A 25354-nucleotide genomic window follows, 5' to 3' on the forward strand; every position below is an offset into this window, starting at 1 on the left:
GTCCAGAAATGATATATAGCAGGAACAAATTGTTTTCACTTACAACTAAAATGAACAAAAACACCAGCTACTCATATTGTTAAGGCACTTTCGCTTTTTTTTGTGTGCATGGGATAGGCATAGCAAAGACTTCAAACATGCTTTGAAGTACTCAAAAGACTGCTTAACATACAGCAGCCTCAATGGTGATAGCAAGAGCAAACAGATGGATCTTCAGCTCTGCATATTACTCTTTGAAGTGTGACCAGATCCTGCTGCACATCTAATTCAGCATTTCAAAGGAAGCATATTTATTGGTACTAAATTCTGTAGCATTCTGTACTTACTCCCTCTTACTGGAGTAGATTTTGCTGTTACTGTAGGAATCCTCAAAATTTTTGAAATAAGGGTATCTTAATAGGAGTGTCTATTCAATGAGTATGCAGAACACCTGTACTCCTGAGTGCTTAATGTCCCTTCTATTACTATGAGCAGAGTCTGGGGTAATATTTAATCTACTTAAGCTGCTTGTAGCTGGAAACCAGAACAGCTAGCATCTCGAACTGTTAACTACTTGTGAACTGATTGAGAATTGTGACACAAACCATGAGATTTTTTTTTTTCTGTGTCTACTGACATTTATTTAAACCAACAGCTATATATCCATTTAACATGAATAGGTAGATAGAATTTCTGTAATTGAAGTAGATCTTGGTACATGACCAGAGACCATGCTTACAAATCCAAATCCAAACATGCATTTTGGTCACAGTATAGGGAGAAGTAAAGCACTGTGTGAGCTTCTGGTCATAAAGCTTGTCTTTAAGATTAGCTCTTCCAGTGGTAGAGTCCTGACTTGTCAGCCTAGGTGTTCAGCTGAAGCTCCTTGTTTTGAAGGATAGCCTGCCCATAGCTGCAGCAGAGAGAAAAAAGCATCCGAAGGAGGATTTCATGCCCACTTATGACCTGTTTGCTCTCAGTTTTCCATCCCTCTCCTGTGACCATGTAGGGGGAAGCTGAACAATGCCTTAGTCTCTTAAAGTAACTAGAACATGACCCTGCAGGTCCTCACAGTGTGCTAGACATTTCATGCTGATATTTATCATCAAAATTGCTCCTACTGGAACAGAAAAGCAAAACCAAAAAAAGCCCCCCAAAAGCCCCAAGCATATCACTGAGGCCACAGAAACTCTTTTTCTTAAAATGAGAGAATTAATCCTAACAGCTGTAACCCACAACACTACCTTTCTCTGAACAGCATGAGTACTGCACAGCATTGCTGTAACTGAAAGGATTAACTTAAGAAAAGCTTTCTTCCAGTTTGCTTACTCTGTAGATTTGACAGCTTTTTGCATACAGTCATTTCCATCCTTTTAGCACAGTTGATTTCCTTTGTTTATGTAAGACTTTCACTTAGCAACAGGCAAGAGAAAAGAATGTTTAAAAATCAGAAACCATACTGCAAGCCAGGGAAGTCAAGTGAGAAAACTTAATTTTTGAAGTTAAGTACATTTCAAGATAATGGGGTTTCTTCCAGTGTGTTTCTGTCCCTAATTGTGGTTCTTTTTCACATACTGGACTTGGCAAGCTGAGATATTCCATTTATGCAGGAGACCAAAACAAACATACTTAAGTTCCTTGTGCATGAATGTGACTGCTAGCCTATTCATGACCTTCAGTCTCATGCCTCAGTTCCAAGAACTTATTTTATTTTCATGCACAACTTCCCTTTCCAACTCCCTGGGGAACATATATTGTCCAATTAGTGTCCTTTTCTATTTTCTGCTTTATGTTTGAAAATGATTCCAAATTACTTTGTTGGGAATTACTTCTATCCTTTGATTACAGTAGTCCGGTACTGGTCTTTATTTCATACAATGCTTACTAAAGCCACAGGTGGTGAGATTTCCCTGGAAGAACTTTTTGCCCTTTTAATCACAGTATCTGTGAGAAACTAATTACCATATTTCTCAGTATTCCACCTGAGCTGGGAAATGCTACACATCAGTAGTATTCAGCACAGTGTGTGGCTTTAGTGCAGTATGCAGCACTGAACTGTGCTATCCTTCTTTTATGCATTCTTGCTTCCACATTATTATTTTTTGACTGTGCCTGTAGTTCTTGAACTGGTCTCATATTTCACAAATATGGGAAGGCACATCATGAGCCTGAGATAAGCAGTTAATATTACAGTGGGGGAGAGTTCAAAGACCAGGAAGAAATCATGTTACACATTAATGTTCTTAAAAACACGACTTAAAAGCTGAAAGAATCTTAAAAGCCATGATTGCTTGGTTCAGGCATCCTAGTGCAAGAAGAAAATGTGACTGAGATGTGAAAGGTAAGAATAGGATTTCTCACACTTTTATAGCCAGGAACAAAAAGAAAAAGGGGAAATAGGCCTTTCTACAATTCATTACATATTCCATTTGGTGACAGATTGCTATGTGTGTCCTTCATTTTGTTCACTGTACATCGAATACTAAACTTGCTTTATACTTGCTATCTTCTTGCCCACAATCAAAGCCTTATCAATGCACAGCATAGTAACATCACTCACACCTCTGGGCATTCTGAGGCCATTTTTCTTATTACATTCAAATATCCTTGCATTCTGCTGCCAAGGTGAATTTATTCATCCAAGACTGTCAGTTTTAGACTGAGCGATTCCTTTTTATCTGCCTAGTGTTCTAATATTGAAATTGCCCTAGAAGGAATGAGACCTGAAGTCTAGAGGGTGAGTGCCTATATTTGGTATTTCACAGCCTCTTTGATCTTTTCATCCAAACACAAGCTCAGGCACATGTGTTACCATGGAGCCCTCTGATCTTTCTCCTTTGCCAGGCTCCACAGCAAAGCCGTTCCACCAACCTCTTCAGTTCCTGAAGAGTGAGTCTCACATAAACTTTTCAAGAATCTAAACCAGAAACTTGCTCCTTGGACGTGACCTTGAGGGCATTAATCCGCTCAGCTCACTTCTGTTGGCATTAACGCAACAATCTTCATATTTGGTCAATAACTCTGAAGGCAGCAGTGGGGGCAGCTGCCACCACTGCTAGCTGAAGCTCCCCTTAGATCAAATCCTTTTTCTTCCTTAGGATGAGCTGCCACTGCCAGATAGTTTTCCACTTCAGCAGTGAGAATTTCTCAGAGATAATGATTATCAGCTTCCCAGATTCTCGACCTTTTGCTCTTCACCTGCTGGAAGTCTCTCTTCCATTGCTCATCTCCTTCAGTTTTAATTACATGCCTTCCCAGACCATTTTCTGTTCTAGGCTATGTAGGACACTTCACTTTGCAGTAATAACTTCCTGGTAAGCCCTGCCACAGATGGAAATGTCCTACTTTCTTTATTTTTGACTTGTTTCTCAAGTGTATTTTATCTTACTCTGTAGCACATTTAGCTCAACCCCAACATGCAGAGCTTTATTAATGTTTTATATCAGATTTTATTTCAATGTAGAACAGGGAGCTGTAGAAATAAAGTGTATAGTAAAGGCTGAACCTAAAGCCAATTGCTAATTTATGACTGATAGTGTTTTTCTCCAGATTTCTGCAGCACGATCCCTCAACAAAATAAATTCTGTGATTTTTTTTTCTGTTGTAAACATGTCAGGTTGAAGAGCAAGGCACACCAGTTCCAGCACATTTCAGATAACAAGACATGCAGTCCAAATGCATATTAAGTATTTAAGACTGGTTACAGATTATACTATTAGTAGGGATACTGCAATAGAGAAATGAAGCATGAATACATTTCATAATATAGACATGTATAATTTTGACAGTCGAAAAGTACTGTTATACTTTCACTCAACTCACATTAGGTATTTTCTCTGCATCTCAGATTACCAAGAGTGGCTAAAAAATTTATGGAACATTACCCTACTTATTTCAAACTATTAATGGGAAGCCTTTTATACCTGAGTGCTGCTTCTTGGCAGGTGAGAACAGAAGGTTCAAGGTTGACATTCAGGAGTGCAATGTGTTGTTTTTTTAGGTGCATACCATGCTGACAACATGCTGAAAAATCTGTCCTAACCTGGCAATGAAATGTCTCCCTTGGCTTGTCAAGGCCATTTAAGCTGCATTTACACAGAAGAGTGTTGTCTTTAACATGACAGAATTTTGGTTTCCAAATACATTCTTTCACTTGTATTCAGCCTCCGTAGCACACTGCAGGTTTAGTCCCTCCCAAATGAAAGCGAATTCAGAGTTGGAAAATGATGGTAAAGAAATGCCACTCTAGTAGCTCCTTCTCTCAAGCAGTACCCAAAATGGTTATTTTGCCAATCAAAAGGAAAGAAGCCCACAGTTAATATGTCATCACTTTCATTAGCATTTCTTCACCTGTAGGGAGCTTTCCTGTCCCCTACTGGTTTAAAATTGGGCATGGTAAGTTACTGGAAGCTCTAGTTTTGGCCATCTTTAACCATTATGTGGGTTGTAGAAAGAAAGAAACTTTCAACTTGAATGTAATGAATTTTGCATTTTTTTCCTTTTCTCAATTGCTTTCCTCATTTTGATATGCATTTTTGCTTTTGATATGTCTGAAGAGAGACTGAAGAGGGACTGAACGAGCCTAAGAATGAAAAAGGTGAAAATAATCTGAAGAATCTGAAGATGCACGGACAGAAATGATTGCTCTTTTTTTTTTTTTTTTTGCATTTCTTATTTAGTCTGATTGAAAGAGACACTTCAGTGGATCCATAACTACTCAAATATAACCTGCACATATTCCTTTATTTCCACAAAATACATTTGTATTTGTATCTTAAAAGGTTTAGCATCTTGCTTGTGAATTCATACTACAATTATATTGGGAAACCTGAAATATTAAACTATGACTTCCCTTGGAGATATAACAATTACAAAAAACCCCAAAAAACCCAAACAATAAAGAATACGTGGCAAGTCTTCCTAATATTTTGTTTTGCTTAACAAGAAGAAAGCAAATGACAATTTGATATATATTAGTAGTCTGTAAATTATGACAAGTGGAGTTTTAAAATTTTATTTTATTGTTATCTAAGAAATGATAGCATTTTCCTTTTTTTCTTATCTGGAATATTATTAACATGAGAAAAAATGCAGCCAGGAGGGTCAGCCCTGTCCTAGAGTAGAGCAGGCCCAGCATGGCCAGGCAGGCAAGGGAGGGATTGTCCTGCTCTGCTCTGCACTGGGGCAGCCTCACCTCGAGTGCTGAGGCAGTTTGGGTGCCACAATGTAAAAATGAGATAAAGAGAGCATCCAAGGGAGGGCCAGAGGGTGGAGAAGGGCCTTGAGGGGAAGCTGCATGAGAAGCAGCTGAGGGCACTTGGTCTGTTCATCCTGGAGAAGACTGAGGGGAGACCTCATTGTGGGCTTCAACATCTTTGTGAGGGAAAGTGCAGGGTCAGGGACCAATCTCTTCTCTGTGGTGACCATGATGGGGACCCAAGGGAATGGCATGAAGCTGTGTCAGAGGAGGTTTATGTTGGATATGGTTTATATTGGAAAAGGTTCTTCATCTAGATGATGGTCAGGCCCTGGAACAGGCTCCCCAGGGAAGTGATCACAGCACCAAGCCTGACAGAATTAAGGAATTGTTTGCACAACACTCTCAGACACATGGTGTGACTCTTGGGGCTGTTCTGTGCAGGGCCAGGCCTGGGAGCTGGACATTGATGATCCTTGTGAGTCCCTTCCAACTCAGAATATTATATGATTTTATGAAAAAAATCAACATTCTTTCAAATTTTACAGAATTCTAAATATATGAAAATAATATTTTCCTTTATTTTCCTTTGCTTTCCTGCGTTATTCCTTTCCCCTCTCCCTCTCCTTTTTCCTTTCACCTGTCCCTTTTTATTTTTCTTTTCCCTTCTGTTGTGCCTAGCTCTGAGAAAAAAGTGGATAAACAGGAATTACAGAAAATTGGAATGATTCTAGGAAAAAGTTAAATTTAACTACAGCCAGATTCCCAATTCTGGACAGAAATTTATATGCCTACTTGTTTTTTTAATGGAATTTGGGCAAAAAATGCAAACTCACAAAACCAAAGAAGTTACAAGTTCATTAAAACTATTAGTATCAGCTACATTTATCTGTCCCCCTGTCCAGCCAACTGTCAGATAAGCTTTTCCTGTGCCTTCATCTGATGGCTTTTCCATAGGGAAAGGGTCTTCACTCTGTTTTCATCTGGGGAAGTCTTATAAAACTGTTTGCACAGGTGGTTAAATAATTCAGGTAATGGTCTTTTATCTTAGCAACGTGGTCAGGACGAATTTTTTAGTCCAGGTTTAATGAAGAGATTTCCTCAGCTGGAAAGTGATTGGCAATTTCTCTTTTCACCTTCTTCTGTTATAACTGCAGCTCTTGAGGCTTTTTATTTGTTGTGTCTATTTTGTCATAATGTTAAAAGGACAGTTTTCAGTCTTTTTTTGTAAACCGACATTCAGCACACCAGACGTGAACAATTCACTTAAATAGGCCTTTCCTGACAGCCATAACTCATCTGCAAAACAACAGGCACACTCTGAACGAGAATCACTGCAGGAAATGTGTCTGTTGGAAAGGGAGCTCAAAGGAATGAATCAACACCTTTTCCCATGATAGCTCATTCACTTCCATACAGAGAAGGTTTTGATGCTCATTTTCCACTTCAATGCACGACCAGACAAACAAGCTTCAGTTCAGTGCTTGTGCCGTGTGAGATTGACCACTTTCACAGCCCAATCCAAAATGACTTCCAGGTATTTGGCACCAGGTATTCTAGGGGAGTGGTGCTTTGTGGAGAAAGAAGCAATACATGAATTTACCATGCTGGGGATGCTTTACTTTTTGCCAGAATACTGCTAAACTTCTCACTCACTGCTGTATGGTACAGCAGTCCTCCACGCTGCCCTGACTGCTGCCATGTATATTCTCATAAGGAGCCACAAAACCAAGGAGTCTCTCACAACTCATATCTGGCACGCACCCTACACGCACACAAGCTCACACAAATGAGCAGCATTAATGAAGCCACAGCTTCCTGAAGAGCAGGAAGAACAGCTCTGGAGTGTGTGCCTGGGGAAGGGGTGCACTGAGAGCAGTGGGGGGCAGGCAGTGTGGCTTACATGAGAGGCCCTGGCAGGGATGAAGCAGCTTCCCAGGGCTGGGGCTGTGCCTCAGCAGCTCACACTCTTTTGAACTGAGTGCAGCCAATTCAGGAGCAATTCAAGGGGGCTCGTTCTTATGAAGATGAGACTAAAAACAGCAGCTAGGCTGTTAACTACAAGACCTCAACACTCATCTCTCACTTTTCGACTTCCCTGTAATGGGAATTCGCTGTCCCTGAGCCCTGTAGCATGCACAGAGGAAGGATTCTGAGTTTGCTAGGGTGTGCCAGCGGGCAGCTTCCCTAACCTCAGGGCTCCTCGGGGCTGCTGCCTTGTCTGTGTGTCACCTCCCCCGCTTTTTAGCTCATCTATTAGTGCACAAATAAACTGTGTGCCTTGTGGATATAAATACCAGAGTATGGCCTTTCAACTAAGAGAAATGTTGGTGTATATATACTTTGTGTGACATATTGTTCCTTGCTGTAAGGTCTGCTTACACTGTCAGAGCTGAGTGTACAGGCCTTTAGTGAAAAAAGGACATAAGGCTGGTCTGATTGGCCAGACATTTTGTTCACAGAATAAGCTGTAATGCTGCTTTCCCCCCGTAATTCTTATTTGATGGTAGGGTGGGGGTTTAATTTAATCTAATTTTTATTTTGAAAGGTAAAAACTCAACAAAGCTGTTTTTACAGAGTCACAAAAAGTGGACAAATCAACTTATTAAATTACATTATGTTTGAAAAGCAAATTTAGCAATGGGAAAACGAAATTAGATGGGTGTATTTTCTTTTTTTTTTAGGGCAGTGGAATACCAAGATAGTAAACAATAATTTTTAGATTCAGGTTCTGTGGTTAATTTAGAGTAACAACCTTATTCCTTGGGAGTACAAATCACATGCAATTAATGCAGGCTTCAGAAGTGAGAACTTTTCCTTCTTGGGGGCGACCTCCAAAGGTAAGGCTTTAAAATGCATGTCCCCTTGTAGGCTTTTTAGAGAGCTGATCGGTCTGGCCTCACTGGGACAGCAAGGAAGACCAAATCCCTTGATGGGGCTTGAGGATATGTTCGAATACAGCATGACTGAAAACAGAGATTAGCCTTCTCACATGGGTCCTGAGCTGTCCTTCCACCCCCACCACACCAGGCTCCCTGCCTAGTGAGAGGGTGAGCTGGCTTGACTCTAGCCTCCCTCACTTCTGTTTGACAAAGAAAACTACCATGGAACAAGATCATTAACATGTCAATAACTAAACAAATGGTATTGTGGAGTCCTTCATAAACCAGAAGTGAGACAGATACTTTCGGGAGCCTGGACAGAGCTGACTGGGTTGACAGTGCAGGACATTTATTTCATTAATACAAACAGAACTGCTTATTTTGCAGCACTATCCTTACTTCTAAGTGCTCTCTTAAACCAGAGACATCACATGCTGACTTTCTTGACAGAAACCAAAGCAATTCTTTCTTTTCCATACATGTAACATGTAATAATATTGCTATGTGTCTTCAGCATTCTGATGTTGATATTATTATCTATTCAATGGCTTCTCAGGTCTGCTTTTATTATGGAGCCTAGTTCTAAGGAGAAGAAACAGTAACATTCAAGAATGAAGAAATGGGTGAAGATCTATTAGATGAGACATACTACTGCTATCAGTGCAATCTGGGGACAAACTGCAGTTCTCTAAAAAATGCCACATCCGTATCTAATGTTGTATATTAATGGGTTATTTTTACCATGGCTGTTTTTTATTAAGCAGGATGAGTTTGAAACAGCAAGTTTCTCTCCCATGTTAGCACAAGTCTTATAAGACTAAATAATATAATGTTGTATTATGACAGCTACTACAAAGCTGAGTTACAATTCTGATTTAGAAAACTGTGAGACATAACCTCTATTCTTTAAAGTTGAATATAGAAATTAAAAAAATGTATTGAATGATTTGTCTTAAGAAGAAACATGGTAAGTCCTGTCAGCAAGCACAGCCATCACTGAGTTCCTCTCAGAAACTGCATGTTGCATGAAACAGTTACATCCTTGTGTAGTGCTGATGTATTCAGTGTAAAGTTAAAAAAAAACCAACCCAAATTAAATATGTCAGGTTGATATTTTTCCCTACAAGTTCTCTTTGGGTAGGGGGCATACTTAGCTTGTTTGAATAGAGAGGAAGAGTTTTAACTGCCTTCTGGCCAGCCTTGCCTCCATGGGCCTACTGAAGATGTGAGAGAGGGTTATGGCTACTAGATCTTAAATTTGTGTCTTATTGAGAGGAGGAGAAACAAATATGCTGTAAGAGAGAAATATCTGTATTGCATGCTGCATTGTGCCAGGCAATGTGGATACAGAGGCACTTATGCAAGGACTGGCCATCTCAAAAATATTCCCAAAAAGACAGTTTGAAAGCAATTAAGAATGAAGAGAATATGGTTTTTGTTGCTTGAGTACATATAGTATGGGAAGATTAAAGACACTGCACTTGTATGTCACAGTTTGCAATCAAGGGCTCATGTGATTCCATAAAAGTCAATGCAAGAACATGATAACTGGCTAAAAAAAAGTGCTTGAATGAATATGGTTAATTATTTTATAGCCACTATATTTTACACCGATGAAGAAACAGCAGCAGTAAAAGCAGAAGGTACCAAAGGTTGTTGATAGTAAAATGATAAAAATACCTAAAAAGCACTATGATACCAAGGACATTCAGACAGTGTTGTTTAGTAGTGATTAAAAAATTCCAGATTACAATTTTGTACAAAGTTCTGGTATTTCTAAGAAAGCAGAATCAAATTAGAATGAAAGCCCCAAAACTGAAAGTAACAAGAACCCTAGGCATTTTTAGATACTCATAGTACTGAAATATAAATAGGATAGAAAAATGAACACAAATAGAAACACAAATATTACAGGAGAATAACCCCTCACAAATGTTACTTGAAATGGTACAGAAATAGTAATTATGAAAATTTTGAACCTCTTAATATACAGTAGAAGTGCAAGTGAGCTGACACTACTATTAGGGTATAATTTCAATCTGATCAAATCAAATACTTGCATTTCAGCATAAGTTCCATAGACTTTTCCATAGCCAAATTTCACTATTTCCAAGTCAGACTCCACAGGCAATGTATTAAGATGAAGCAAAAGAAAAACTGCAAAACACTCTATTCTCTGTTGCCAACTGTTGACAGTTACAGATGATGTGCCTGGTACTTGGGGAAACTAAACAAGTCCAAGCCAGAGGCAATATCTGACTCTGTATCACAGAGTTTTTGGGAAACCACAGCACTGAATGCATTGCTAATAAAAGCATAATATGCAAACTCTGCAGCGTACAGTGAAAAGAGATTTTTGCTTGCGATTCTCTAGAGTCCATAAATTACTGTAAGGATTTCACATTCTGCATGATTTCACCACCTTTCCAAAATAGCTGGAAAGCTCGTTAATTTAACTGTGGGAGCAAAGTAAACTTGTAAGAACTCTGCTTGCTAATGTCACTCTTTTTGCTTCCCGTTGCCTTGAAGACAAGGATTGAGTGGGAGGGAGAGGAGGGGAAGGAGAAGACAAATGAGCTCAGGGCATAAAGTGTCAGGGGAGACATTGGATGGACTGTCAAGAGATACAACAGGAGACTGCAAAGAAATTCACTGCTGGGAAGGAAAAAGCAGGAAAGTCAAACACACCTTCGGGAAATAATGAGAGATGTGGAAAGGAGCAAGATACAAGGTAAGAAAGTAAGGAAACGTAGTAGGAGGTCTGGAGAGCAAAATGGAATAATGGAAGAAAGGCAGTGGATTTCCAGAGAGGAGGAGCCATCTTAGTCTGGAACAGATCTCTGCCTGCTGACACTGCTTCTAAAAGAAGAGGAGGAAAAATATGAGAAAGCTGAAAAGAGACAAGGAACAGTGGCTGCTGGGATTACTTCATGTCTAAGGAGCACAAGCAACCTGAACCTTCCAGAAGAGCTTGAGAGGGGAAGGAGCAGCTGTATTTTTAGAGAGGAGCCTGCAGAAGCAGCCAGGACAGAGGGCCAGATGCCAGGCACCCAGCACTGGGCTGAGCAGGGTCTGTCCCTGAGCAGCTGAAGGGAAGGACTTGGTGTCTGTGCCAGACGGGCACGGTGCCCGCGGCGCACCGACCGCAGCCCTGTCCCTGCCACAGCAGCCTCTGCCAGCTCCCCACACAAGCCGAGGGGCACAGAGCAGCCACTGCACAGGGGCACCTGCAGGGCCTCTGGGGCGTTTGCTTCTGCATTTCAAAACCTGGGTCAAGAGAAAATGCTCTTTTTGTATTTCTGTCAGCACCTGGCTTAGCTTTCTGTATGTAAAGTCACAATGGAAACTGCTGCATAGAAATAATGCCATATAGGCTAGCTAGGAAGTGTCACTTCCAAAATGCTAATATGCAGATAATTAGTTTAACTTTTAAGATTTAGCTGTTTAAATGTTCACATTATGCATACATAATATGCAGTTACAGTTAATATTTTCCAGCTCAGATATCTCAGAATTGTGTAAGAGAATTTGATTAGGCTGATTACTTTTATACCTTGTTTGATAGTATAATTTCATTATAAAACCTAGTCTGGGCAACTTTTAGCCTGATATGGCTCCATTGGTTTTCTTTTAGTATGCATGCATTTTCAATCATTTCTGTAAATGCTCTCTTAACATCATTTTTATTCAGCAAGTTTTTGGACCTCTGAAAACAGGTAACAGTTACTATGAATTTGAGCAACAGTGCGCTTTGAAAAAAGTACACATTCCTGAAATTTAAGGTGTCAGTTTTGATCAGTACACTATAACCCTTAGCAAAACAGAAATTTACAAGTCCATTTTGCCATAAAGATATTAAAAATCCCCCAAGTCTGTAAACAAAGAAAACATATTATATTATATTATATCCTAAGTAATTCAAGCTAGTAGTTACACATTCACTGTAAAAACAAAAAAGAATGTAAAAAACCATTTATTATGTGTCAGTCCTTCCCTTCTTCAGGGAAAGAAGAGACTAAAAAAATAAACTATAGATTAATTAGTGTCCAGGCTAAAATAAAAAAAAAAAAAGTAAATTTTTTCTGGATCTGATATTAGTGTGATTTAAACTGTGGAAAAAAGCCATGAAAAGAAACAAGACCAAATGTTTTAGTATGTGCCAGAGCAGTGACTGCCAATTTTTGGGATGCAATGTTTTTGCAAATATTTTCCCTTTGTTCTGAAAAGGAAAAAAGAAAGACTGAATAATTTTCATAAACCTGCTTTCAAACCACTGAGAACCCAGCTGAAATAAGTTATTTGGATCCATGCTCCACTTATACAACCAGACTTGCACAGAAGAATAGTTAACCAAGCTATTCCTGAGTTGCTCCCAAGGCTGAACTTTTTATTCCTAAATGCACTGTATTTTTCCTTCAGCCACTTAAACAGATTTGTGACAACTGAAAGGTGAAAAAACCCAGCTATACTCCAAACTAGTTGATAAAAGGCATTTCTGGTCCATTGGACATTCAAACAGCTGAACATTTTTAGCTGTGAGTGGGAAGAAAGTCTGGATTCACCATGGAATAGAAATTCTAACCTTTTCTCAAAATATTTTGAAAATTTGAGTAACACAGTAAATAAAATACATAAATTAACTGTGATATTAAAACAAAATGCATTCAGCAATGAAGTTGAAATATTGTGCTATGAAGCCACAATTATTTATTTTCAGAATTTCTTATTCCTCACTCGATGTTTGAGGGATACCTTTCCATTTTAACAAGGCTTCGTTTTTTTCAACAGAAAACATTTCACGTGGAAATGTTTTAGCCCATACTACCCACAAACATGAATATGCAGAAGCTGAGAGAGAGACACCCTTGTACATCATGTCACCCCCACACAATCTCTTCTGTGATAATTCACGGGCTCCATCTCTTTTGGCAATAGTAGCAGAAACCTCTCAAAGTCCATCATTGTCAGATTTAATGTTACAAATCATGAGCGCCAACAAGTCACAATTATACTTGATCTTATAATAAAAAATGGCAAAAGACTTGTGTTCACAATTATTTTTTCCTTCAAAAGAGAAATATACAGACATAGATTTGGTGCATGAGGATTTTATGTTCAAAAGAAGCAAGCAGCTATGATGACTGATGGATGTTTTTAAGAATGCTGTTTTGGCAAGAAAAGTAACACAGTGCCTTCCTCCTGCCCCTTATTCCCTGTGGCTTTACGTAATCAGTACAATTTTTTATTTTGGTTTTAACTTGTACAGAGCATCACAGAAAACATTACTGGAAGGGACCTTGAGAGGTCATGCAGTCCAACCTCTACCCCAGGGCAGGATCTGTTCTTCCTGCAATGGTCCTGAAAGAAGTCTGATCTGTTTTTAAAGACAGTATGTGAAGGGCAAGGGGTCACTATCATTGTTGTCTGCTCCAGGGCTCCAAAATCTTCACCGTGAAGTTCCTCCAAATGTCTGATCTGAATCTTCCTTGTTGCAATTAAACAGATTACTGCTTCACCATGGCTACAGGGAGGTGATAAATATCTTTGCTTCTGCAAAAGCCTCATACACTTGCAAATTTGGGAGAGTGAAATTGCCTAGCTTTCTCTATAATTACTTCAGCTTGGGAATTCTAACGAGACATTGGTTGGAGGTAATTGTTTAGGAAGTGCATAAGCAGCAGCTTGCAAATAATCCTAATAGTTACTGAGGGGAATAGCCTGCCCTCTGGGCTCTCTGTAAGTCAGCTGGACATAACCTAACTGAGACCAGAAAGTCTGCATGAAAGCAGATCAGGTGTGAAAGATGGCTATTTGCAGAGTCAGGAAATAGCTGTGTGCTTCATGACACACCGCACCCTAAATTGTCCCCATGACAAAAACGACAGACCCATCACCCACTGAATAGTGAATATAATATCCAGTTTTTTTGTGATCAGGCAGACACCATTAAGATACATTCAGAAGCCACCAGCTACTGCAGTACACCACAGCAGGCTACACAGAAACTACAGCCAACATGGTGAGAAATTACTGCCCTGATTAAAACTCTAGCTCCTCAATTAGCCAGTATGAATGTCAGCATGAATAAAAGTGCCTGCTGTACCCAGCAGATGCCTTCATTTCTGTACAGGGCTTCACTGTCCCCCAAACTGACTGCCTTGCCCATCTTGCCTATGGGAAACAAGTGGCCGTGTCTGTCACAGTTCAACACTGACTTTACTCTCTGTGGAAATGGATGGCTACTCCCAGCCCACCTAATGCTGTGCTGTAGTCTCTCAGCATACAGGACAGGGCTAACTCCATAGAACACTTGCCCTGCCAATCAAACACTTTCTCATTCCTCTGTGTACCCTTGCTGTGCTTCTGTGTCCTCTTGGCAGGACCTAAAAAGATCCCCAGCGGATGCACCAAAGCACAATTAAATATTACAGATGTGTGCTAATGCTTTGGGAAGGTGCCCGCTACCAAAGCCCTGCCAATTTACAGATTATTGTAAGAATACCTTAAAGCTGGCAGCAGCACCATCCCACCTGCTGTCTTTGTCAGGGATCAGCATTCCTAGCCCTGTCTCCACTTCAGGACACAATATGCAGTGAAGCAGCACCTGCTGCTCTTGTGTCTCTGATGGGCATCTGTAAAGGCTGGAGAGTAGATACAGGTGCTCAGAGTCCTTCTGCACACTGCCTCAGCCAAATGTACACTGACAGAAATATGAAGTTATCTCAGAACACAGATGTTTGGCTTTGCTGCCACTGCCTGACACTGGCACTTTATTTTCTTTATCATGTGTGTTGAATTGAAAGCTTTTTTTTAAGCCCTGACCTTGGCAGCAGTTGCTACTGCATTTCATCATAAAGATACGAGAAAAGAAGAGGGGAAAATAAAAAGAAGAGGGACTTACTGAATTTTCATGATGCCCTTTGTAATCCTGAATAGTTCAACTAGAGGCCTCTTAACAGTTTTACTTATCACACTAACACTACATCTTCCACTCCTTCATCCATACCTTCTTACCCAACCTCATCATGTCTTTCCTGTGAGTTAAAAATACACATATTTTTCCAACTGGCAGAGACAACTGAAAAAAATCTGTGTTCATTTTACATTGACCTTTTCTGAAATAATGGTTTCTGTTTTAAGCTGCATTTTTGTTATGTTTGCTTAGTGTATTCAGTTGGCAGTTCAGATCATTTGGAGATGAAGTTGCTGATAAAGCCTGTATGTGAATTCTCTGGTTCCACTAGTTTATCTATAAATTGTCACGATCTTCCTTAGTCAATAGAATTGAGGATTCTGTAAAACGCTTTGCTAATCTGTCTGCTATGAACAGGCATTGATGACTTAATGAGTGTAACACAGGCTAAAGCAATTCACTGAAAAGATTTTTCCTGAGGTTGGTAAAATTACAAGTCCTACTGTTCCAGTAATACCTCTTGCTGTTGTGCTAGCACCTGACACAGTGCTGGTGGCTTCTGCGTTTCCAGTTTATCCCTACAGGAATGACAGTTCCCCCATGGCACACATTTCTTTTCTCAGCTTCCTCCAACTGGGTTCACCTGTGTGAAAGCCTGCTGTGCTGTCCAGGAGATCCTTCCTGTGTACCCTCCAGTCAGTGAAACACAACCCTTTACAATCCACCCAGATGTTATTCTTGGGCAAAAGAACATGCAGAAATGCTTTTGCTTAAAAAAAAAATTGAGCAGCAAAGACAAATTTCTTGTCAGTATTTGCAGCAGAAGAATGTCAATCTAATGAGCAAGTGGGATGAAAATCTAGTTTTTGATGCAAATCTACAAACCCATGGTTGTCTGAGTTACAAATTTCTTGACAAGAGTGAAATGTTGTCTCACTATTATTTCAATATATAAAACTGAAGTTCAAAATAATGAATTCAAAATTATTCAGACCCAATGTTCAGAAGAAGTCAGACAAGTAAGACAGAGGAAGACAGCATGGGAAATTAAAAGTATCTTTCTGTGCTTTTTGCTATCAAGGGTCAACTTTACAGTTACTTCACCCAGAAACATTTCAAATGGTCCTTAGAACTCAATAAAACTATAAGGCATCTGACTTTTTTTAATGTACTTACTCAAAAAAAGTGGTCCATCCAGTCTCATCGCTTTTAGTTGCCAGAAGTCCACTGTTGCCATGGTAGGTAAATAAGACCAGCTCCTGCCCTTGTGCAGTCATGCTTTTCAAACACCCATTGGTGCCTATGGTCAGCCAGATGACCTGGTTATCAGGAGAGACCACTCTGACTGGCATTCGGTTGGGATCCCGCCTGATCCGAAGGGTGTTCCCGTTGCTGTCCGTCACGGCAGTAATGTCATTGTCATTGCTGTAGCTGAAGTTGTACAGGTAGTCCCCGGTGACTAAACTCACAGTGTACTGGTGGGTACCATTGACATCAAAAATATACAGCTCTTGGTCGGTTGGGGAAGCAACTTCATAGAAGTTCATCGAATTCATTAAGGGTTTGTTCTTTGACACAGCGCGTATCCTAATGTTTCCCAGGTCAGCAATATACAGGGTGCCATCTGGAGACACAGCTAAGGAGGAAGGGGCGTTGAGTTTGGCATCTTTAGCATAGCCATCTCCATTTTGGTAGCAGTCACAGTTAACATCATTTTTGCAATCACACTCCGAGGGTATTCCAGCAACTAAAGAGATCTCTCCGTCGGTTGTGACCTGCCTTATCCTGTTTATCTTTTTCTCGTCGGTTTCTGTGATGTAGAGCACGCCGCTGTAGGACACGGCGATGGCGGTGGCCGACTCCAGCGTGGTCTGCACGGCGTGCTTGCCCGCCGCGTACTCCACGCCCGGCACCTGGCAGTGCATCGGCCGCCCCGCGGCAATGCGCACCTGGCGGTTCTCCGTGATCTGCAGGACCACGTTGTTATCCAACACGTAAATGGAGTTATCCATTGGGTTGATGGCTAAATCTGTAGGCCACTCCAGACGAACCTAAACAAAGAGAAGTGTTTTGTCAAACAGCTAACCAGTGCAGATTAAATGAATTAATTAACCTTCAGTTTTAGATATCGATGTAAGGATATTTTCTATCTGCTGTAAGCAATCACAATTGAAGAACTTGCATGAATACATTCAGCAAACTAAAGTTTTCAGGAAGGCAAGGGGAACAATATTCAGGCATCCATTTTACTAAAAAGAAAGCCAGTTGCATTGCAACTAGAATACAGGCTGAGTTTCCCCTCCAATAAATACTTTATACATTTGTGATGCAACACTTTTCTGCATCACAAATGTATAAAGAACTACAGAGACAGATATTGATGTCTAAATACTTGCCAACAGTTTTCATCTTTATTCTTGTAGTAGCAAAAATAACGTACTACCTTCCAGATTATGAAACACTGTACTCCATTTTTGGAACATACTACTACTGACACGTCCCTTCGTACCTACACAAGTTTTTAATAAAAATAGAAAAATACAGGGGGTTTGTGTAAATCCTTTCATTCACTCTAGTAGGCTAAGGATGTCAGCAATTCAGAAAACATCAACATGCCAAGATAGTTCTAACAGATATGCCATTCTCCCAGTATTTACTACCAGGCTTAATGTTTCCTGCTGATAGTTTTGCTGTTCTAAACCAAACTGAACTTTATGGGCAGAAAAATTGAATACAGCACTGTTTATAGCTTAGAGAATACAGTGCAATTCACACCTGTGGTTGCTTTCTCCCCCAAACCTGCTGTTAAATATCCATCACACTCCACCCACTTTTATTTTAAGGGGCTCAAAAGCTGCATCTCAGTTTCTATCACCAGCTCAGCTTTGCAAATTAGCAGCAACTGAAAAGTACCTGGCTGATGTGCATGCTGGTATCACAGGTTAGAGGTCGTGCTGAGGTAAGGTCATTGGAGCCAAGCAATGTCGATATTATTCCATTCTGATCCACTTTTCTGATCATGGTCCCATCAACAAAGTAGATTAACCCATTCTTGTCTATTGCTATTCCTTCAGTGAAGCAAATAAAAATTAGGGGTTTTTTTGTTGTACTAGCAGTGAACATATTATCCACAACTAAGGGTATAGGTAGCATGCATTCAGTAGAAATTGTAGGCAGAAAATTTGGTCTCAGGGAGTAGGTAGTAATACAGCTTGTTAATGTATTTTGCATGACAAACCAGTATTCAGCATGAAATCTACTACTGATGATTGCATTTGCTGTTCAATTGATTTTGTGTGCTGGAAGGGTCCAGATTTTAAGTTAACTTTAAACATTGAATAAATGGAACCAAAAGCAATGATCATTTTAGATATTCACTGCTGCCTGCCAAACACATAATCTAAATGCTCTTATTGAGTGTTTAAAAATGCTCAATAACCACTCAAGCCAAATACTTCCTAAAAAATCAACCCTAATTGATTTCAAAAAAATCAGTCCCCTGTAGCTCTTTTCCTCTATACACTTTCTACTTGTAAAAAAATTGCTCAAATTCCCAATTTTTGAGCCAACTACTGAATTCAGTAATTAAACACAATCATGCCCCCAGCTCTGAACTTCTGTATTATTCTGAACGTTACAGAGGGAGAGCTCTTTTTACCTTTAGGGCTCATGAGAGTTGCCTCCACCGCCTTGCCTCCATCACCACACCTTGCCTCATCGAAGGGCAGGCACTGCTCCCCCGTTCCTCCTACGACCTCAACATTTTTGGTCAGGTCTTTCGCACCCGTGAGCGACTTGGGCCGGTAAATCCTGCGAGTGTTTGTGTCGGAAACGTACAAATCTCCTGTCACGGGGTCAGTTGCCAGGTAGTATCTGTGAGCTGGGTTGTTGCTGCAAAATGGAATAACATATTGCATATGCTGTAGTTAACTGCAGTTAACAGCGGATTAAGGAGAAAACAGTTTAGTTCCTACAAGTGTGCAGTAAGGCAGACAGAGTTAAAGTCAATGGTGATGCTCCATGCACAGGTAGCACAGGTCATGGCCCCAAAATGGTTTTGGCCCACATTTCTCATCTGTGTCAGACAGCCCCATCTACATTAATCCTCTAAGGAAATACGGTCCATTTTGTCTTTAATGCTCTCAGGGTAGTTCAGGCTCTCTCATTAGAGACTGCAAATGTGTCTCTAATAGGCCAAATCAAAATACTGGAGGTTAAAACCGTCTGAGAGTTCTGGGAACCTTGATGTAGTTCCAAATTTTGCAGCAGGAGCCCAGGCCTCACTTACACTTTGTTGGTATTATCCTATCTGTTTTATTATAATTTATACAAGGCTGCTGGGGTTCATGGTTTATGTAATTCATGAACAGATAAGACAGAGTTTGAATGATGAGTTCACAGGAAAGAGATAAGACATCATTCATAAGCATTTGTTTAATCCACTGCTTTCAAATGCGTGATGTGCATGATTTAACACATTAGGAAATGTCATCTCTTCCACTAGAGACCAAGCAGAGCTTTTCCATTCTTCTTAAGTCAGAGTCATATTTCAAATAACTGTACACATTGGCAGAAAACCGCTAACTATGCCAGCACAGTCTTTATTACAGTGAAAATATATATTCCTAACCATTTTCCCAGAACCGTACATTTTGCCTCTCCTCTGGTGCCACATAATTGAGAATTACAGTCTTTTCTTCCCTGCTGCTGAAAAAAACAGCCCTGGAGATTACCTTTTGTGTTGATATATTATGATGTAGAAACTTAACCCACTGCAGTTGGGATTCCTGACCTAATTTATGGCATGAAGAGCAGAAATAAGGTCATGTAAATACATGAGGTAATTTCAGATGCTCCCCTCATGGATTGAAACAGTGTCAGAACAGTCACTTCTGATGTTTGCAAAAGTGCTGCTTAAACAGATCTACCAGTCTGGTGGTAGCCAAACATCTGTTCACAGAATGCTACACTTCACGTTTGGTAAATACGTAACTGTGCTAATGTAACACATTTTTATGTACTGCCACTTGGAAAATGCAACAGAGACCAACAGGAACAACTTGTGAACAAATTATGTCTTTTAGCAGGGACAGATTTTTACAGCCATCCAATTACAAAACAGAAAAAAATGTGTTGCATAAATAGGATTTTATTTGGTTTTAAGACTTTAACATGTTGGTTCAGAATGAATGAAACCAAGTGAAACAGACTAATGAAATCAAATACACAGTGATTAGCGCCTCTTTAAAAGCTCTGCTATTGCACTGAGTGTTGTACAGCATGTCTGAAAACAATCAAATGCAGGCTTACTTTAAATTTATGTCTGTTACAAATCTATTATTGCCAATGTGCTAAATAGTTGGAAGGTATTTTCAAAACCTTAATTTATGCAGTGATCATTTAATATGATCACTATGTAGTGTACGAATTATTTATACCTCCATAGACTGCAAATTAAATTATACCCATTTACATGATTACTTTGGTCTTTAAGAAACTTTGCAAACACTTCAAATACAAACACATTGCAAGATGTGAAATGTGCAATTAAATTTTATTTCATTGTAATTTAAAATAAAGTTCTTTCTTACACTACTGAAATCCAAGTACCTCTCTTCAACCCATCTAACATTGCCTCAATCATATTTTTCAGCCATTGGAATAAGAAGTCATCAAATCAAAAAGTAAGTAATTTATGCCTAACACCATTTATTTCCAAAAAGAAATTTTAAAGCTCTTTTCTTCATTAATATGAAGATGTACATTCTCATTAATTCCAACAAAAAAGAAATCAGGTGATGAGTTCTCACGGTAAATACAGTATCCTCATCAAACCAAAAGAAATCGCCTGATAATTTAAATGTATTTTCTCATATTCTTAAAGAGTGGAAGTACACAGGATATTACTACTGAATCAACAGAAACTCTCCAACTTGCCATAGGCAGATGTCTCATGTCTCCTTTCTGAGCTGATACAACAGGCTTAACCTCAGCATTTCTTTTCAGATGAAGGTTGCACAGCCAAGGAGGATAGAAACCCCCAATAATTGATGGGAGAAAGGCACAGTTTGAGGAACTGAATAACTGTCAAGTGAAAACTACATTTGTTTTGTAGCCAGAAAATATCCATGAGCACTATGCAGATCACAAAAATAGTACAGGGATAAGCAGCCAGCAGCTGGAAAGCAGCAGAGTTTATGCAATTTCATTGTACCCTGAAATGAAATTAAGCTTCTGCCTTCTACCAATAACAACAAATGCAAAGAAATTAAATCCCCAGCCCGTGACTTATTGACTCATTCAGTATTGCCTAATCACTTTCAGCAGCCTGCAAAACATGGAGTTACATACCCACACTGGCTCCTGTAAAGACAAATGCCTAAAAATTAACTTGTTCTGTCTATGCTGAATAATAGTAAGTGCTTTGAATTGAAAGTGTGCACACACACATATACAGAGCTGTAACTATCCATTTCTCTTTGCTTTTATCTTGATTAGGCCAATTTTTTGATTCTTCAGCTGTCAGATCACCTGGACTATTCTCCACGTATAGTTTTTTTGAAAATACTCCTCCTGTTTCAGTCCCTGTCTCCCTTGCCTTCAGTATGTGCCCTCTAAACCATATATCCCCTCAAAGCTGTTTTTATGTTTTGTTAGACTTTTTTTCTGCCTCTCTATAGATTTGGGATAGTGCCATAGCCTACAAAAGACCTCCCTGTCTTCAAAGTCCTTCTAAAAATGACTTCTTCCATGAATGTCTATCAGCATTAATCACCCACAGGCAGCAGTGTGTATAAAGACATCATTTCAGCTTTGAGATTGAAAAAATGCGAGGTCACTGGTACACGAGAGGAGAAATTTGATCTGCATTCTCTCTCTATAAAAGAGAGCACAGGCTTCTTGAGCTAGGAGACACATCACACTGTGCTGAAGCACTGTGTTTATAGGCCAGGAAAGGTGAATGCTTGAATAGACAAGAGATCTGAACTAGCATTTAGCCTCATTCAGTAGTTTTACTTGGGGAATGCATTTTTTAGTGCATTTTCTTCTAATACCTAGCAATTATCTTTTGCAAAGTGGTCTGTTGAGGGCTTTTTTCCAAACTGCAGTTTAAGTAGAAATCTCCTCAGGAGTCTGAAAGGCTTGCCAGTGAAAGTGGACATTTTCTCCCTTCTCCTCTTACAGGCCAGACAGATGTGATTCCCTCTGCAGCATTTCACAGGACTTTGCATGAATTCACACAGCCAAAAGAAGGTATTTGGTCTCACAGTGAGTCCTTAGCTGGAGAGCCCATGGCAAGAGGATTTGGTGAATCCTAAAAGTTTACACATCTTAAATAAAAGGCAGCTAAATTAACAGGATAAAAAGCTGCCAGGGGATATTAAGCATCAAGATCCCACTCTTGGCTTAGGAAGTCTCTCATCAGCAAATCTCTAAGGCTGAGAGTGGACACTGGGAAAACGTTGTGTGATGTGAGAGAAAACTCAGGCTCACAATAAATCATGTTGTGCTGCACAGTGGGCTCCACACCTCCTGCCTACTGGTCCCCAGCTGCTCCTGCAGAGCCAGTTCTCCACAGTCTCCTCTGTCTCCTCCTGCCCCAGGAGGAACCCCCACGTCACAGCTGCTATATGGGCCCATGCTGTTACTCTAATTTGTTTGGTATGACTGCAATTTTGCTACCTGGAGATTCTGCATGTTTAGGCATGAATAAAACAGAAAAGCTTCAGTATTCTCCCTCACCAGCTTCTCTTAGATGCAGGGATCCAGTTTCTGAAACACTGCAGTTGAGTCTGTGACCACAGTTCTGCCAGAGGCAGGAAAGGGTGGCGCTAATAAATCACAGCAAAACAAAGCTCAATATGCATCCACTCTTTAATCCCTTTCTGTACATTCCACATGCCCATTTTAAAGTATTTATTATTCCACATTCTATATTTTTGCCAAGATAATGTCCTATCTAGCTGCAATCACAACTTCGTGATACCACAAGGGATATAATTCTTTTAAGAGTGGTGGAACACATACAGACTAATTGTAATAGTGAAACCTAAACCCACCAAACAGAAGAGAATGCCTTCGAGTCACCCTGGGGAAAAAAAACCCCACAAAACCGATTCTGATCATTAGCACTGATGCAGACGCCTTAGTTTGTCATGGAATTTTTTGCCTAACATATCTGAAACATATTTTTGTAAACATAAAACCCTTCCTCACACAGAAGTATGTCAAAGAAAAGTGAATTTAAAGAATATGGACAACAGAGATATGACTCTGGGATTTGTTTAAAAACAAGGAAGGAAAATGATTGGCAGCAAAAAGGAGAGAAAGCCACCAGTGAACCTGCTAAGCTTAGTAGTTCTGCCACAAATGTTTGCAGGGTTTCATGTCTGCAACAAGATTTTAGCATGACTCTGTTTTTTCCTTCCTTATCTGCACCAGCTGCTGTGGAAAGCAATTCTAAGCATCCACCTACTCTTCTGTTCTTGCCATTATTGTAGTGATGCCAGGATGGATGAATGCTGTACTACAATCCTCTGATTACTGTTGTTACTGTGACCAATTTTGTGAGTCTAGGTGTATTTTAAAATCTTAACTCCTGGAGTTGTGTTACTGCTATTTCAACTTCCATTATTAAAAGAAACTCACCTTTAAAGAAACAAATCTGTTAAATGAGAGCCTGAAAAGATTCAACATCAAAAGGCTAATGAAATGAATTCCCTTGATACTTTTATATGCCATTCTTATCATATTTGGTGTATCTGATTAATGAGTGAGTTTTGATTGGATCAGCAAAAGAGCTGCCAGCAAGGAGTGAGCAGAGATGAGGGAACAGCAGAGGAGGGCACACACAAGCATAACAAGAAGCGTGACTGTGGACAGAGAGTGATGAGAAAAGAGGAACTCATCAGAAAGGACGATACAGCCTGACAGTTGACATAACTAAAACATATGAACTCATTATTTTTGAAAAATACTCCTCTTTTCTAGTAATACATCTCAGAAATGACTTGCCCATTATAAGCATTCATTTGTTAAAAAAGAAAGAAGAACAGTTAGAAAAATATAAATCTTCTTTAAGGAATGCTTACCTATGTCTAAAATCTTTATTTCTTGGTGGGAGCAAGTAAAAAAGAACAGAAAAACATTATTAGACAAACATTCAGAAAGGATGTTAAAAGACGAGAGAGAAGAAGGCAACATTTACATCTGTCATTAGTGAAGTGTTGAATGATTGTCCATTGTCCACTTACATTGACCACATATGTTAACTCTTATAATCTGCTGAATTATTACTTTGGTTAGATTAAATTCTCACATTTAGATAAGCATAGTTAAAATATTTTATGAGGGTAAAATATTTTCATTTCAGCTTTAAATACTTCAAAAATCTTTTGACTCAACTTCTGTTTTGCTCCCAAAAGCATTTTGCAAACTCAAACTTACACAATTGCAGAAACTTATTCAATACTTTAATCTGCCACAGTAACTCATACCTCCAAAAGTCCAGGATGAGAAAAAGACATACCTTAGCTCCAGAACACTAGTTACATTTCCAGATGGGAATATCCGCCGGACGTAGTTGAAATCCCCCACGTACAGACTGCCATCTATCCCACAAGCCAAGGCAACCGGAGCCAGCAATTTGTTACCATCAGCTTGGCCATTGCAGCTTGGACAGGAGATGCTGCGCCGTCTCCCGTTGCCCATAATGCTACTAACCACTGGGGGCTGCTGAGATATAAATTGATTTTCACCATTCCCTTTGTAGAGGATTCCTGCCAGATAATACAGGAAAAAACCAAATCAAAACCCAATAACGTTCATAAAAACTCTGAATGTATACACATAAAATGGTGCAAAAGTATTGTAAATATTCTTTTAGCTAGTTAGTAAAAGTTCAATGAATTTTTATTGTTTCACCGCCATATTTTCCTCATAACAGATAGCAACTTTATTAAAACATCTATAGTTATATTTAGGTTATAAACATGCAAACATTAGACTATCTTGTCCACAAAATTTAGTAGAAACGCTAAATACTGTAGCTCTTAAAACCCCAAAATAATTTCAGTTGTTATTTTTAAATGTTAATGATTTTTATAGTTATAATTCAGAATAAAAATTGTCATGCTGGAGGAAATGTTAAGTATATTAATGGCAGGAAGGTCTGTGTTCCTACATCTTTACGGTTTTGAAATAGTACAGAAAGGACTGAAATTCTCAAGTGCTTTATGAAAAATGAAAAAGAATATATTTGCAAATTGTATTCCTAAAGTCCTAGTATAACTAATTATGAGTATCATGTTGAATGTAATCTGAAGTGGACTACTGTTGCAAATTGTAAATATTAATTAAAGAGCCACTTCAAAAAGTTGTCGA

General features: G+C 39.4%; 1 protein-coding gene across 20 annotated transcripts in view; it reads right to left on the reverse strand.

Moving 5' to 3' along the window:
• TENM3 (teneurin transmembrane protein 3) overlaps positions 1-25354 on the reverse strand; it is a 1287001-nt gene that overhangs the window by 19098 nt on the left and 1242549 nt on the right. For 17 of the 20 annotated variants that reach the window (XM_058025024.1, XM_058025026.1, XM_058025021.1 and 14 more), the window contains 5 exons: positions 24501-24750; positions 24064-24084; positions 18630-18862; positions 17885-18039; positions 16148-17022 (listed from right to left, as the gene is read on the reverse strand). In XM_058025024.1, the coding sequence (XP_057881007.1) occupies positions 16148-17022; positions 17885-18039; positions 18630-18862; positions 24064-24084; positions 24501-24750 (1534 nt within the window). The remainder of the gene's footprint in view (positions 1-16147; positions 17023-17884; positions 18040-18629; positions 18863-24063; positions 24085-24500; positions 24751-25354) is intronic. The other 3 variants (XM_058025041.1, XM_058025040.1, XM_058025030.1) reach the window with 1 other exon arrangement.

Source organism: Melospiza georgiana, chromosome 5, assembly GCF_028018845.1.
Source record: "Melospiza georgiana isolate bMelGeo1 chromosome 5, bMelGeo1.pri, whole genome shotgun sequence".
NCBI lineage: Eukaryota > Metazoa > Chordata > Aves > Passeriformes > Passerellidae > Melospiza > Melospiza georgiana.